Genomic DNA, 14,850 nt, shown 5'->3' on the forward strand with positions numbered 1-14,850 from the left:
CTGCTAAGGCAGCCTGCGGAAAAAACGCTGTCATGGAGGACTCCTGTCCACAATGGCAGTCTTTGTAGCTGGAGTTGGAGTTTGAGTTGTAGCTGTAGTGTTCTTTGCATTGATGCAGACGTCCAACTACAGCAGCTCCACATCTCATGGCTTTGTTTACCTCCAGCCCAGGAGCTAACTCTGCCTCCAACACCCCCACTCCCCCCCCCCCCCCCCCACCCCACCCCATGTCTGCCGTCGTGCTGATGCAGTGGCCTGAGAATGGGGAAACACCATCCTGCAAACACTCCCATAGAGCTCAGACTCCCCCCTCATTTACTTATTGCCCAGAGGGGACTCCACACACAATACACACTATGTGGTGGCATTAAGACTGAGGTAAGACACGCAAATGCATGTTTAACTCATTCTTGTGTGAGATTCTGACCAAATTTAGACATTTTAATCTGATGCACTGATGTATAATTTGTTGGCAGATGAACACTGTATTTCAAGCCAATGTTAAATCAAGATATCACTTGACTCTAGCTGGTAATGCAATGCTGGAATTCATTGTAGAGATTATTGTCAACCATCACTTTTGTATTCCGTAGCTTGTGATGCATTACATACTGTACAGTATCTTGCTGTCCGGTAGGGTGACCTTTAATGAAAGTGTACGATGAGGAGATGAACTTTGTTCCTTAAGTGATCTTTGTGTTTGCCATGAGAAAATGTTTCTTGTCCTAATCTTTCTCTCTTAAAGTTGGCTGTAAATAATTTGTCTCTTATCGCTAGTGTGTCCCAGTACACTGTGCTTTTACACAGCTACCACACTATTATCCAGAGAGATTTGTATGCACCAAGAGACAGTCCCTCGCACAAGAATCCTAACAGTCGATGCTGACTGGCTCTGGTGAATGTCAGACTGCCTGAGGAACAGCGTGGCTGTGTCCTGTCTAAACAGTGAGCGGGGCGCAGGGCTGTTTCTATGGCGTCATTCGTTGTTTTTGAATGGATATGCTTATGACACTCGTGCCTGCGTTTTGTTTGGGTCAACGCTTCAAAGGCTGAGGGCTGCGGCAGCCTCCCCAGTTCAGACTTGATTTAACCTGATTAAGAGCCCTCTGATGTGGTGGTCCAGCTCAAGCTCCAGGGACTGCTCCACATGCCAGTAAAGGAAGGGAGGAGAGGGAGAAAGGGAGGGAGGAAGCAAAAGTCCCAGGGTGACCGAGAGTGATGAGAAATAGCAGAATAAGAAGAGAAAGAGGCCTGAGCTATGCTTGAGGTCTGACAGTGTTTACTTGCTGTTAGGGTTAAGTCCTCCTAGAAAGACTCCATTTGGCATCTTGAGTTTGATCAGCAGTCTTGAATGGATGTAGTGTGAGGAGGCCTAGTAGTCCCATGTGTGGTTGTAGATGATCTGGTCCCTGTGGTGTGGCCACTGGCCAGTTAGCTCACCCCATCTCTGGCCCAGTTCTCCCCCAGCTTATGCCTGCCTGCGACCCCGACACTGCGGAAGCATGCGGTGCTCCACGCTGCTGGCCATCATGACGGTGGTGCTGCTGTACCTGGTGATGGGCGCGCTGGTGTTCCGCTGGCTCGAGATGACCGAGGAGATGGAGCGGCACAAGGAGCTGCTCCTCGAACGCAACAACTTCCTGCTCAACCACACCTGCGTCCATCCGGAAGCCCTGCATTACATGATGCAGGTGAACATCCCTCCCCCCTCCCTCCCTCACTCCCTCTCTCTCTCCCTCTCCCATCACTACCTCAGGCTACTACATCAGTGGTTCTCAAAGTGTGGGACGGGCCCAACTAGCGGGGAATAGAGATATAACCTTCTTTTACTGTCAATGGATATGACAGGTGGAGCGTGAGGAAACAGAAGGAAATAATAATGAATAAATTGTTCCTATATCTTTCATGCCTGTCTTTTTGACAAGGAAAATTGAATTCAGGAAGATTCCAAACAAAACAGCCACACACAAACATAAGAGTCAGAAACAGACAAAGATGAATTAAAATAACATCTGATCCATCGGGCCGAGACAGGAAATGTTACTTGGACCCAAAATGCAAAAGAAAATATTTGAATCTTACCATTTTGCTAGCCTGGAAATCCCGACCCAAATCCAGAAAGATTTAGCGTCTGATTAGGCGTCTCCATAGTGGGGAATGTTTGGGAAACACTGGGCTCCATCAAGGAATTATGAATCACCATCATGTCCTCCATTCATTTGTCCCCAATAGTATTTCATTACAGTATCAGTCCCATCTTCTCAATAAGGTAAAGCTGTTAAGTTGTAGTTACAGGTGTTCAGTCCATAATCAGTCCACTTTCATGGTATTTATGTTTATAGATGGGGATATACTCACAGATATACTTATATAAATACCAGTCAATTGTAATTAAAGACTAGTATACTAGACATAACAAATATTATACACAGGAGGGGTGTTTAACTCTTTCGGTAGGGGAATTCTCACAGCCAAGTCTACTCTTAAGTACTGTACCTACTCTTAACCATGTAGCCACATAGGCTACTCATGCACAGATTCACACACCAACACATTGTCAGATGAGAGCTAAATGAAATCAAGAAATGAAAAGGGCTTCCTGACTTAACTTGGCCTTTCACTTCCTGCTTGGCTAGCTCTGATTAGTTCTGAACATTTCAGAGGTGTCTGGGCTCCTGTGCTCACGTCTGTGTCTCTGGCGCTCTTCAGGCAGTCGTGTCCGCCACTAAAGCTGGTATATTGCACACCGACAGCAGCTCCTCCCTCAACTTAACCAGCCGCTGGGATGTGCCCAGCGCCTTCTTCTTCTGTGGGACCATCATCACAACCATAGGTGGGTTCCTAACGTTCTACCGCAGCACGGTCAATATCAACGGCCTCTGCACAACAGGCCAGCAGAACCTGAGAACTCCAGAAGCCCATGCAGAACTGAGAGAGCACCGTTTGAACTGTTTGCTGAATTGCAGCCTGTTGCCCTTACGGCATTTATTTGAAATTTTTTAAATTGGGCTTTATTATTTGTAATCCAATGTGGAGGACAATCCACAAATGTGTACCATTGTTTCATAAATATGTGTTTAGATTGTGTTGAGTGTGGAATCACATCCACAAATATTTCACTATTCCCGAACATGAATGGTTCAATAGTCTGTGGCTTACAAATTATACAATCCAATAAAAACTTCCATACATTTACTTCCAGTGAAAACATTTGAAATGCTTTTCTCTCTTCTTTCTCACTCACAGGTTTTGGGAACCTGTCACCCATTACTGACAGTGGCCAGCTCTTCTGTATCGTCTATGCCCTGGTGGGGATCCCCATGTTTGGCATCCTGCTGGCAGGGGTAGGAGACCACATGGGCACCATGCTCAGACGATCTGTGGGCAAGATGGAGACCCTGTTTTTGGTAAGTGTGTCAGTGTGCGCTCAGTGGAGGCTTTGGCTCTCAGACAAATGAGTTATGATGTTTATTTTATGTTGTGCAGCAGTTAAGAGTGGATTCATGAGACTCATCTTTAGTTTGGTTGACTGTCTCAGTCCTGATTCATTGTGATAGGCTAGGCTTGATGAAGAGTACACACTCTTGAAACAAAAGTTTTGGAAACCATACAAACTGTGTTGTCCCTATCTGGACACAGAGATCTGTTAAAACACGACACAGGTGTTATTTTCAACATATATTGTGTAACAAATAGCAAAAGCAATGTGTTGGAAAAAACACAAACTGTGTTGTCTATCTGTTGTTTTCAACACATTAATTTTAAGAGCGCAGTGTACGTACATAGACGATAATGTGTAATGACAAACTCTAATGCCTAAATAGACATTTTCGACTGCAAGCCTCTCCTCTACAAGTCCTCTACTGTGATTTCTATGACAGACACTACAGTACATACATACTATATACTAGTTGTGTAATGATCGGTCCAGTAGGTTGTATGTAGTGTATCTCAAAAGTGCAAATTGAATTGAATGAAATTCACTGAACGAATTTGAAACACATTTTTACTTCCATTTTTTCCTACAAATAGATGAAAGGTGTGAGTCCCACCAATGTCCGCGTCTACTCTGCAGTGTTATCCATTTTGATTGGCTGTGTGATTTTCCTTGGCGTGCCTACGCTGGTCTTTAAGCACGTGGAGAATTGGGGCTGGCTGGAAGCAGGCTACTTTGTGGTCATCACTCTTACCACGGTTGGCTTTGGGGATTATGTTGCAGGTACTCCTAAATCTTCGCTTTTAAAACAAACTGATTGATTGATTGAATTCAATCTCATTAATTATAACAAGTTATAACAAATCACTAGTCATATAACGAATGCCAACATTTATGGCTGGTTTTTGCCATCATTTTCGTCATAAGTTGAATGGATGATGAAGTTGAACTCTTGTGTCTGTGTTAGATGACCGGAGGCATGGCAGTTTCATGTATAAGCCTCTTGTCTGGCTCTGGATTGTGTTTGGCCTGGCCTACTTTGCCTCCATCCTGAACATGATCGGAAACTGGCTGAGAGTGCTCTCCAAAAAGACCCGTGCTGAGGTGGGTTGGACGGACAGACAGGGTACTGTAGGTCTTATTTATAGACATGGAGAAGGCTTCAAGGGCTACTGAAACCAGTGAAAACATGTCTGAGTTTTAATTATCACGATGGCAATTTACAGTTGTGGTCATAGTCATACGTTTACATACACATGCTGAAGTTGACTAAAAAGAGGTATAAAAAAAACATCTTTTGGAAATTGATCTTAATGCCTTAATTAAAAAGAATGAAGAAAAATTCATTCTTTAAGAACACCTTTTTTTGTGAAGTAATAATGTAGCGTAAATAAATAAATAAATGTTCTTCCTCAAAATACAGGGGCCATAAGTATACATACTCCTATGTTAAATTCCCATTGAGGCAGGCATATTTCTATTCTTATAGGCCAGTTATTTCGTGGATCCAGGATACTAATAGCCTGACGAGCCAGACCCACATCAAGATGTAGGGTCTGGACACTCACCGTAGACAGGGCTCAATCGGACGGGTGGGATAAACAGTCTTTCAAATCCCCCCTTTGCTGCCGCTAGGGGCGTCTAGATTTCTAGGCTAGCATACTAATGCATCCCGATAAAGTTTCCTTGGCCTTTGGAATTAAAATAACCCCACATCATCACATACCCTTCACCATACCTATTGGCATGGTGCTTTTTTCAGTTAGCTGGTTTGATTTAAATTGAGCTCAAGGAGCAGCTATGTGTTGGTTATCTGGATTGAATCCAGCAGAAGAGTGTAGTTATGTTCACAATATATTCAAAATATTTTATATATTTCATGTGATCTTTGCCATATTTTGTAATCAGATGGAGGAGCTGAAAGCCTATGCCACAGACTTCACCCAGAACATCCAAAACATGTCTGTGGACTTCCGCATCCCTGTCCCTTTGGACCTTAACGACCCGTTCCAGTTCAGGCGGAGTCGGAAGAAGAAAAGGCGGCGCCGGGGTGCCCCCAAAGTGGGCTACATCGTCCCCGGCATCGGGAGTCCCGCGGAGCCGGAGGGCATCCGGATTAACGGACACCTGTTCCACAACTGGTCCGAGGCCAAGAACGTCCTGGAGAAGATCCTGGAGATCAAGGCCAGCTCCGTGTCGAGGCTAGAGCTCCCGCTGCCGTCGTCCAGGGCCGGGTCGAGAGTGGGGTCAAGGCCGGGGTCACGGGCGCCCTCCAGAACGGTCTCCAGGTCCGAGTTAAGATCCTTGTCCAGACCTGGGTCTAGACCCGCGTCGGCGTCAGGGTCCAGTTCCTGGTCCGAGTCCAAATCCGAGCTCTCGGAATCGGCATCCGAGAGCGACTCTCACAACTCTCGAAGCGATTCCCTGAGCGACTCCCGTCCCAACGTGCCGAATGCCACACCTGTGTCCAAATGCGAAGGGCTGGAGGCAACCTCGCCGGGCGAGGAGGCGCCGGTGCCCACGGTGATGGTGGAGGCCAGCACTCCGCCGCGGCCCTCCCTTTTGGATTTTTTTGGCGAAAACTTGGCCTACATCGACGAGTCCTCGGACACCCTGAGCGACTTCGGACAGCCGGGGACCAAGCGTGCCTGCAGGCCCAAGAGGAGGAGCATGAGGAGGCAGCTCCCACCACGCCACCTGGTGGTGGCAGCGGAGAGGGGCAATGGTGGTGACATCGGACCTCCATCCAACCCGCCCACACCTCCACCCTGCACATCACCCTAGGAGAGATGGACGCAGCACTGTCCAATGGACACATGAACTGGCTCTACCTGATGGGCCTTTAGTAGCCTTACTGCCGTCCACCTGCTAGAGTATAATGCAGATCAGCAGATCAGCAGTAGTATCCAGGGCTGCAACTACAGATTATTTTGATAGTTGATTAATCTGTCGTTTAATCGCGGAGTGGTTATATAATGTAAGATGTCGATGAATGTGTCCCAAAGCCCTAGAATACATTCTCAAATGCCTTGTTTACTTCCCACGCTAAATATATTTAGCTCATTGTCATGGGGGAGCAAGTAAAGCAGAAGATATTTCAGTTTAAGGAGGTAAAATCAGAGAATTTTGAGGAAGTTTCCTTAAAAACGACTCAAGCTAATTAATTGTTGCAGCCCTAATAGCTTTCAGTCCCTTAAAAGTTCTCTCACACTTTGATAAATACATTTACTCACTCATTGTATATTACTTTGGATAATAATACCTTCCAGAAGAATTAATTGTTTGCTCTTGCAAATAGGAGTACTGCACAGAAAATCTGGTAAAAATGAAAACCAGGCTTGGTCTAAAATTAGAGAGAACCAATTTCAGATGGAGCTTCCTCTCTACTGATGTGAATTTACAGTTGAAGTCTATAGTTCGTAGAGAGAAACATTTGGAGATAATAGTGAGCAGTGAGCCCATAGCCCTTGCTTTAAAGCCTTGTTTACATTTCAGCCTTGCATAAACTGTATGTAAATCATATATTATTATATTGTGTAAAAGCAGGACGATTATGTGCTGATACTATGCTTGCATTTATAACTTTAAAAAGACAATCAATCAAACTATCAAATAACTATAATATAAGCTTTCCTTGTTTGAACTGATTATAGTTTATATAATACCATGACAGAGGTAAGTGCTAACTGTCTCCAGGTGTAACGTCTCAAATTCCCTCACTGGCCCATTTGTTGCCTTTGCCCTCTTGTGGGCTTCTCTTGAACTTCATGGACAGTTCCTACCAATTTGCTGGGTGTACCAGTGTGTTGAGACTTATCTGCTTCACTTTTGAATGTAGTGCTAAAAAGAGCGCAAATAGCAACAAGACCTAGGTGCTTGTACATGCGTGTACATCCATCGGTATTCCCGTTAAACGGTACTGCTCTTGAACTTGTATTGACTGGTATTAGTGATACTGTGCCATAGGAATGTATTTGCTGCATTCAAATGTACATTTCTGTTTATAAGCATCTTGCCAAAATATAAACTTATGACAGCTGTTTCTTTTTCAACACATTCCTATTCTTTCCATTAAACCATAAGCAGGACACGCAGAAAACTGTCAAAGATTACAAACAAAGTTGTTTACGGAAATTTCCAAACACATCAAGGACACTCACAGTAGGAAAGGCGATGAGCATTTAAGTGCCCAGGAAAGGCGAGTTTAGCCGTGTGAGAGAGAGGCAGGAATGGCATGTGTTTAGCGAACGCACTCGCGAGTGCATGGCTGTGAGGATAAGTGCTAGTTTCATATAGTAACGGGTACTTAGAGGGGAAAGGACAAACACATGGCCTTGGTTTACAGGGGGGAAGCAGGCCACAGCCCCGACAGCGTTCCCCTAATTCCTACCTCTGGAGCGCAGAAGTGCTCCACCTAAGAGTGTCTGTGGGACAGGGAGATGGATGTCTAGAACTGGACGCGCTCTCCTCAACCGCAGAAAATCAATAGCAGCTCTGCTTGTGATGAAGGTTATTTTTTTGTTGAGGCTTTGTGGAGGTAAAAAAAAAAACCACGGACTGGCAAGCAAGTAATAGCCCACTCAAGGTTGTCTTTAAGGAAGGGGAAGGCTACTTTCAAAGTGTCCAAAGTGTCCAAAGTGTAGAAGTGTGAAGGATTTAAAGAGGGACACATTTGCACTAAACAGTAGGCACACAGACACATAACCGTGCTTATTTTAGAGTCACCCTCGAGAAAAAATCCTTCCCCATATTGTTTTCTTAAACAGTGTGGGGGAGAGAAAACCAATGTGAGAACTTTTTTGAAAGTTTTACGCCTCCGCCCAGCCAAGGAGCGACCGCAACCATAAATTAAGATATAATGGCACACAATGCATTTAAAACCCCCAAATACCACATCAGAGCTTTGTAGTACATTGTGTACAAGGCCAAGACCATGAGAAATCTTAGGGTTTTATAACTGTTGACACAGTTGAGCTTTTTCTTCCTCTTGTGCAACTGATCAACGATGGTATTCTTTTCTCTAAATTACAGAATTGTGTGCTGTGTTTGTTGGGGCAATCTGAACAGTTCAGAGATGGTAGAATTCAGTAGAGTTGTGGTCTTGGTTTAGCAGGATCTGGGGCCTAGGTGTGCAACAGACGCTCTTGTCATCTTGTGTGTTGACTTCTACCTACACATAGCACAGTATATCTACGTACACTAGGTCTAATTTATAGTCATGTGCCTCTGATGAAAAACATAGTTGTAGTTCTACAGGAAAACCAGACTGTTATTTGGCTGAGATTCCCAACAGGGAAGAGAGGGTAATGAGTTCATTGCAGTCTGAATGTATTCTCCAGTAATGTGAATACATGATGCTCACATGACACAAGATAAATCCTCCAACAGCTTGTGCTCTGCATTGCAATCAGGGCCGCATGCGGTGGAATGAGACTGGAACAGTGTAACTTTGGGTTTCCTATCGTCTCATTCTGTCTGCCTCTGTGTGAGAGAGGGAAAGATTGTCAGGGTCTTAGAAAGCATTCCTCAGGGTGAGCTCCATTCATTTCAGTGTCCAATAATGTCTGTGCTGGGTGTTTCTGAATGGGTTTAAAGAGCATGCTCACAACATCCATACCGTTTGTTGACCCACAGGATGGCGGTGGTAGACATTCCTTGTGTCTGTCCAATTTCCACGTCTGGGTTCAGGATCAGAGTGATTCTCCTCTCTATGTTAGGTGGCGTAAGCAGCCCTACAGATGGACATGTTGTCAGACAATTTTAAAACTGTAAACAAACATTTTGATTTCACATAGTGAGGGCTGAGAACCAAAGGGGCGTAAGTGACATTTTGGTCAAAATTGAGTTATATATATCACCTGAAAGCTCTTGATGAGCTCTCTTAGCTGACAAAATTATAGAAGTAAAATATTTATAAACATATACTGTAGTTATTGAACAAAAACCAAAGGTCTTTAACTGTGAACATAGGAGCAGTTCGATTTGTTTTGGCTCTCCTGTAAAGTTGGTGAAATGTCACTTATGCCCCTTTGGTTCTCAGCCCTCGATAGATAGGCAATGTCACCCATGATAAACCGCAAAGTTGGATTTACTGCTCCCAGTTCCCTTCAATACATCACAGAGTCACATTTCTCTGAAATCAAATACTGAAACATTGTTGAATAAGCATGACTTTATGCAATAACATGAAAAAGAAAGTGTGATTATTGTGCAGATGTGACGATCTCAATGAAAGGACACTCAAAACTCAAAATGATAAAGAACGAGTTTTGAGGGAGAGTGCCATTGTCGACCGCATGAATACTCAACAGAGCTGTATATAAAGGTGAGGTATTCACCAATACACAGATTTTACCAAGTTTATGAACAAATACAGGTACATATTTTCAGGGCTTAGAAGTCAGCAGCACGCATTTCTATCTGTGAACCAGATGTGTAGACAGGAAATACCTTATGAGTGTTAGTGTACAGTATATATCCTGGTCACTGTTACTCCTGGTCTGCTCATAGTTAGACGCCAGAGCCTGGAGAAGTTCATGCTGGATGATGCCGTGGTAAACACAATCAAACTTGTAAAGAGAGATGACCTGTTTGCCTCCTCCTGCATGTCCTGCCTATAGGGTCTTCATAACTAACATTAGGTTAGTAATTATGATACATGGACCTCATCACTGATCAAACACAATTATATCTATTTCTGTATAGTATTATTCATGCAACTATGTTTTTCGTATGAAGAGCTCTTTTACAAAACGCTAAAAATCAATTTTTGAAGTCACGATATTTAAGTCTGGTAAGGTAATATCAATAGAAAATGCAGTTGTTTTGCTTTGATTGAGTAAATCAACTAAACATAACCCAATTACAGTTCCACTGAAATTACTTGGAAAACAAGATAAAAAAAAGATTTATTTAAAATTCTTAAAATGGTGGATATAGCGCTTTACCATGGGCTTTAAACATTCATTCCATAATAAAAACTGCAGAACACTTAAGTAAAACTCCGTACTAATTCATATTACTGGTGGCCTGTCTCGCTTCCACTGGTCGAGAAAGTAGTCATGTGGATTGTTTAGGTTGGTGTACTGTTGCTAGAAATTGTAAACCATTTCTGCCAAAATGATGATTAATTCAAAGTGAAGAATTACAACTATTTCTCATTTTGAACTCAAAGACTGATTATCTACTGTACTTTGGTCTCTAAAAATAAACTTTGACCAAGATATTAGAATAGTGGAAAATGATTACATTATTAGGTTCTGAGAAAATAAGGTTAAACCCAATAAAGTAATAACCTCCCATCTAATAAAGACATCTTATTATATTAGGGAGGTGCTATTGCATTTTAAGAGTTAATAGGAGATCTTATTACATTTTTGGTTTATTATATCATTGGATTCAATGTGGAGCAGCAGTTTGAGGTACATTTTTGCTGTTACTTTTTGGACACAATATCTCTCACAATTTGTTTTCCATTTACTGTTGCAACACCTCTCAGTTAAGGCAAAGCACACCTAAAGACATCAAAGCTGTCAAAAGTGTAAAGCTTAGATGGTGACCAAAACCAATTAACTGACCATTACATCTTAGTTCAGTTGTTGAGTTTGTGGGAGCGGTGGTGGTGTCCTCCCATAAGAGCTTCCATTAGACACCTGACCCTGACAGCAGACCTAAATCCCCCTGCAGACACACCTGTGGAGGGCTGTATAAAAGCTCAGGTGAGATGGGTCTCAAACACTGAGCTCCAGTGAAGTAGCTGTCCACAGCATCTCCACACACTGAAGCAACATGGACCTCAGAGCCTCTATCTCCCTTCTGGTGCTGCTGCTTGGCCTGTCCAATGCTCTACCTTTCACGGTAAGAATACTCCACTTCTAAATGTTAACTGTGGTTTTCTTCTGTTTTATTAAACAGTTTTTTTGGTCTCTAGGCTGACGTTGATGAAGATGACATTTTCCTAGAGGAGCCTGACAGTGTGGACTTGACCACACAAATGCCTTTCACGGTAAGAATACCTTTGATATTCAGGGCTCCACTGCTAAATATTAACTGTGGGTTTCTTATGTTTTAACTTCACCTTTTCTGTCTCTAGGCTGACGTTGATGAAGATGAAATGTTCATAGAGGAGTCTGACAATGTGGATTTGACCACACAGATTTTGACTATCAACAATGGTTTGTTTCTTATTGTTTAAACAAATGAACAGCTATCCCATACAGCTACTGTCCAAAACAACATACTGTACATTATACGTTAACCAAGGACCAAACAAAACACACCAGAGAGGTAGCTCATACCCCCCTTCAGTATTCCCAGAGAAACTCCACACAGGGTTTTGTTTTTGTGTGGGGGAACCGGCTGCCCCCACTATGTTTGTTTAATCTTTTTGGATCCTGGGTTGGCCTCAGAGACTGGGCTTTCTTACAGTGCAGCAACGGGAAGCTCAGCTAGCGGGTCAGGAGGAGAGGTTCACAGAATGTGACAAAATAATTGAAATTGTGTATGATGCTGACTACACTTTTAAGTTGATGGTTTGGATAAACTTCAGAATGACTTCAAAATGACATTTCTTCTTATATCTTTCAGCTTCCAGTGAGCTTCTAATTGAGGGAGATCTTGTGTTGCCAAAAACCAGGAATGCTTTGGCTTGCTGGAACAATAACTGCCTATGGAGGAAGTCTGCTAATGGGAAAGTTGAGGTGCCTTACACAGTGAGCCGTGATTTCTGTAAGTCAATTTATTTGTATTCTATAATATGCCGTATAAATATTTCATCTGTGCATCCATTAATAACCAACATTTGTTGTGTTTTTCAGCTTATAATGATGTGACAAAAATGGAAAAAGCCATGGCTACCTTCAGCAGTGAAACCTGTGTGCAGTTTGTTCCACGCTCAACTCAGGGTGACTACATCAGCATTGAGAACAAGAATGGGTGAGTTCATTTAGCATAGGGTGACCAGACGTCCCCGGTTTCAGGGGACAGTCCCTGTTTTTGGTTGCCTGTCCCTGGGAAAATACAGAAAAACTACCTATGTCCCCGTTTTTTGAAGATAAAATTTGTATGTATTTCAATCAGATTGATAGTCAAACTGAAAATGTCCCCCATTTTTGGGATTATGTCCCCGGTTTTGGTCTCGGACCTCTGGTCACCTTAATTTAGCACTGTGCTGAAAATATTACTTTTCCTTTACACTTACCTGGCTGAAAAATGTGGTTTTGTCTTTCATACTGAAATTCCATACTATTATGCTGGTATCAAGAAGATCTTGTTTGACAATATCATATCAACAAAGACTACTTCCTTAATTCCAAATATAAAGCAATGACTACTGGGTGAATAGCATTCAGAAATTGTAATTGTAAGAATATTTTTTGCATTAATACAAATCAAACTTGTAGCCTGTGCTTAATTGTGATGTGTTGATGATCATGGTTTATATGATAATTAATGCATACTGTAAAATAATCTTCATTAATGGAGCCATATTGTAAATGTTTCTGTCATTATTTTCACCCCTCTTTCTCAGGTGCTACTCTTACCTTGGCAGGACAGGAGGCGGACAGGTGGTCTCTCTCTACAGGTATGGTTGTATTTACCACGGCATCATTCAGCATGAACTTCTCCACGCTCTGGGCTTCTACCATGAGCAGACCAGGAGTGACAGAGACCAGTATGTGAGAATCAACTGGGAAAATATCAGCTCAGGTAGCTGCATTTCCTGTTTACACTTCTTCAAATACTGTACTCATGGTTTATTTTTGTCTTTGGAAATTATGACAGGGACAAGTTGGAAATAAATGTGAAATAGCTTTAATAAGCAACACAATTTCTGAATGTGTGTTTAATTTCATTTTGGCAGGAATGGGTCACAACTTCCATAAACAAAACACCAACAACCTGGACAGTCCATATGACTACTACTCTGTGATGCATTATGGAAGGTAAGATAATGGCACCCAGTTAAAAATAATTATTTGTCAAGAGCTGGGTTACCTCATGTGTTATCAAATCAATACTAATGAAAAATATGACTCCTCGAATGTTTAAAATTGTGTTCTTCTATAGCAAAACGTTCTCAATCAATGGACGGGATACAATCAGTACAATTCCAAACCCAAATGTGTCAATTGGACAGAGACATAGAATGACTAAATCTGACATCCTGAGGGTCAACAAACTGTATGGATGCTGTGAGTATGACCTCATGTGTAAAAAGCATTGTTGGAAACCGTAACTTTGGGATTACTGAAAGGTTGCTTATACTGCAAAAAAATGCTAACCATTCTTTTCTTTAACAGGAAAAGCTCAAACTGCTGCTGTCCCAGTCAGGAACCACCACAGTACCAGATGCAGAGTACAGGTTCTTACATGATGATGAAAGATTGTGAATATTATTCCTCTCACACTGATATCAAATTAAATATGAAATAAAATGGCTGAACTGAACTCATTATGTTGTTGTCCTGCTGTTTTCAGGTAAAGACTTTAAGTTTATCAAGAAATTTTAATCACAGAACATAGGTTCTTAGATGATGACTGATATGTTTTAGGTATCATTATTCCTTGTGGATATTAATATGAATGTTCAATTAGGAAAACAACTGGGCAAAAACTCCTTCTCTTGTTGTTCTGCTACTTTCATGGACAATAAAATTATCATCTACTGTATATAACGGAACAGAAACACAAACCAATTTCGGTTGTTTTCAACCCAGCATTTTTTAGAGTTCTTCTCTAAAAAATGTTCTTCTTCATATCATGTTTATAGACCGAAATGTCAGGCATGATATTGATACCTGCAAAGGCCAATCATTATGCAATATATACTGATTCCTTTAAGAAACCTTTCCCACGCCTTTGAATATTCTCCTTTCTATGATTAGAGCTTGTCCAACACAGTTGATACATGTGCTACATAGGATAATGGCAGACATGTTCCAAGACATCAAAGACACAACATACATGTCATATGTGCATGCAAGTGATTAACTGGTACACTTAACAGGTTTATTCCACAGTATCAAAGAGTAACAAAGGTGTAGCAGTGCAGCTGTTACATTGATCAACTGTGTTGGTACACACTTATTACTCTTTGATACAGTGACATAAACCCGTAACAAGGTTGTAGCAACACAGCTGTTACACGTACACTGAAGACAATGACCCCTTGACTGGAGCTATATGGTTTGTATATCAAATCTTTCATGACCAGATTTACCCCATCCAGCAGGTCTCAGGGCAGCCCTTTGCCTCTGATGAAAAATGTAGGCAAATTGGCAAAGTTTTGTAGGTACCCACACATACATAATGCAAGTACAATACCTGATAGTACAGTACATGTTGTTACAGTACACAGGTTGTACCACTGTCACAGTGACACCCTAAACTAAAGTGTAAAGTAGAATGTTAGC

At 42.1% G+C, this 14,850-nt stretch overlaps 2 protein-coding genes across 2 annotated transcripts; both read left to right on the forward strand.

Annotated features, from left to right (window-relative positions):
- The first annotated feature begins 1,502 nt into the window (after positions 1 to 1,502).
- kcnk4a (potassium channel, subfamily K, member 4a) lies at positions 1,503 to 6,766 on the forward strand. The gene is made up of 6 exons (XM_062524307.1): positions 1,503 to 1,691; positions 2,710 to 2,833; positions 3,247 to 3,407; positions 4,033 to 4,219; positions 4,404 to 4,540; positions 5,345 to 6,766. Exons 1-6 carry the CDS (start codon positions 1,503 to 1,505, stop codon positions 6,218 to 6,220), a joined length of 1,674 nt encoding a protein of 557 aa, XP_062380291.1. The 3' UTR covers positions 6,221 to 6,766.
- Positions 6,767 to 11,224: 4,458 nt separating this feature from the next.
- LOC134068623 (hatching enzyme 1.2-like) lies at positions 11,225 to 13,947 on the forward strand. Its single transcript, XM_062524309.1, has 8 exons — positions 11,225 to 11,293; positions 11,529 to 11,610; positions 12,023 to 12,163; positions 12,253 to 12,370; positions 12,966 to 13,144; positions 13,299 to 13,380; positions 13,505 to 13,647; positions 13,916 to 13,947. Exons 1-8 carry the CDS (start codon positions 11,225 to 11,227, stop codon positions 13,945 to 13,947), a joined length of 846 nt encoding a protein of 281 aa, XP_062380293.1.
- The last annotated feature ends 903 nt before the right edge of the window (positions 13,948 to 14,850 follow it).

Source organism: Sardina pilchardus, chromosome 21 (assembly GCF_963854185.1).
Source record: "Sardina pilchardus chromosome 21, fSarPil1.1, whole genome shotgun sequence".
Lineage (NCBI taxonomy): Eukaryota > Metazoa > Chordata > Actinopteri > Clupeiformes > Clupeidae > Sardina > Sardina pilchardus.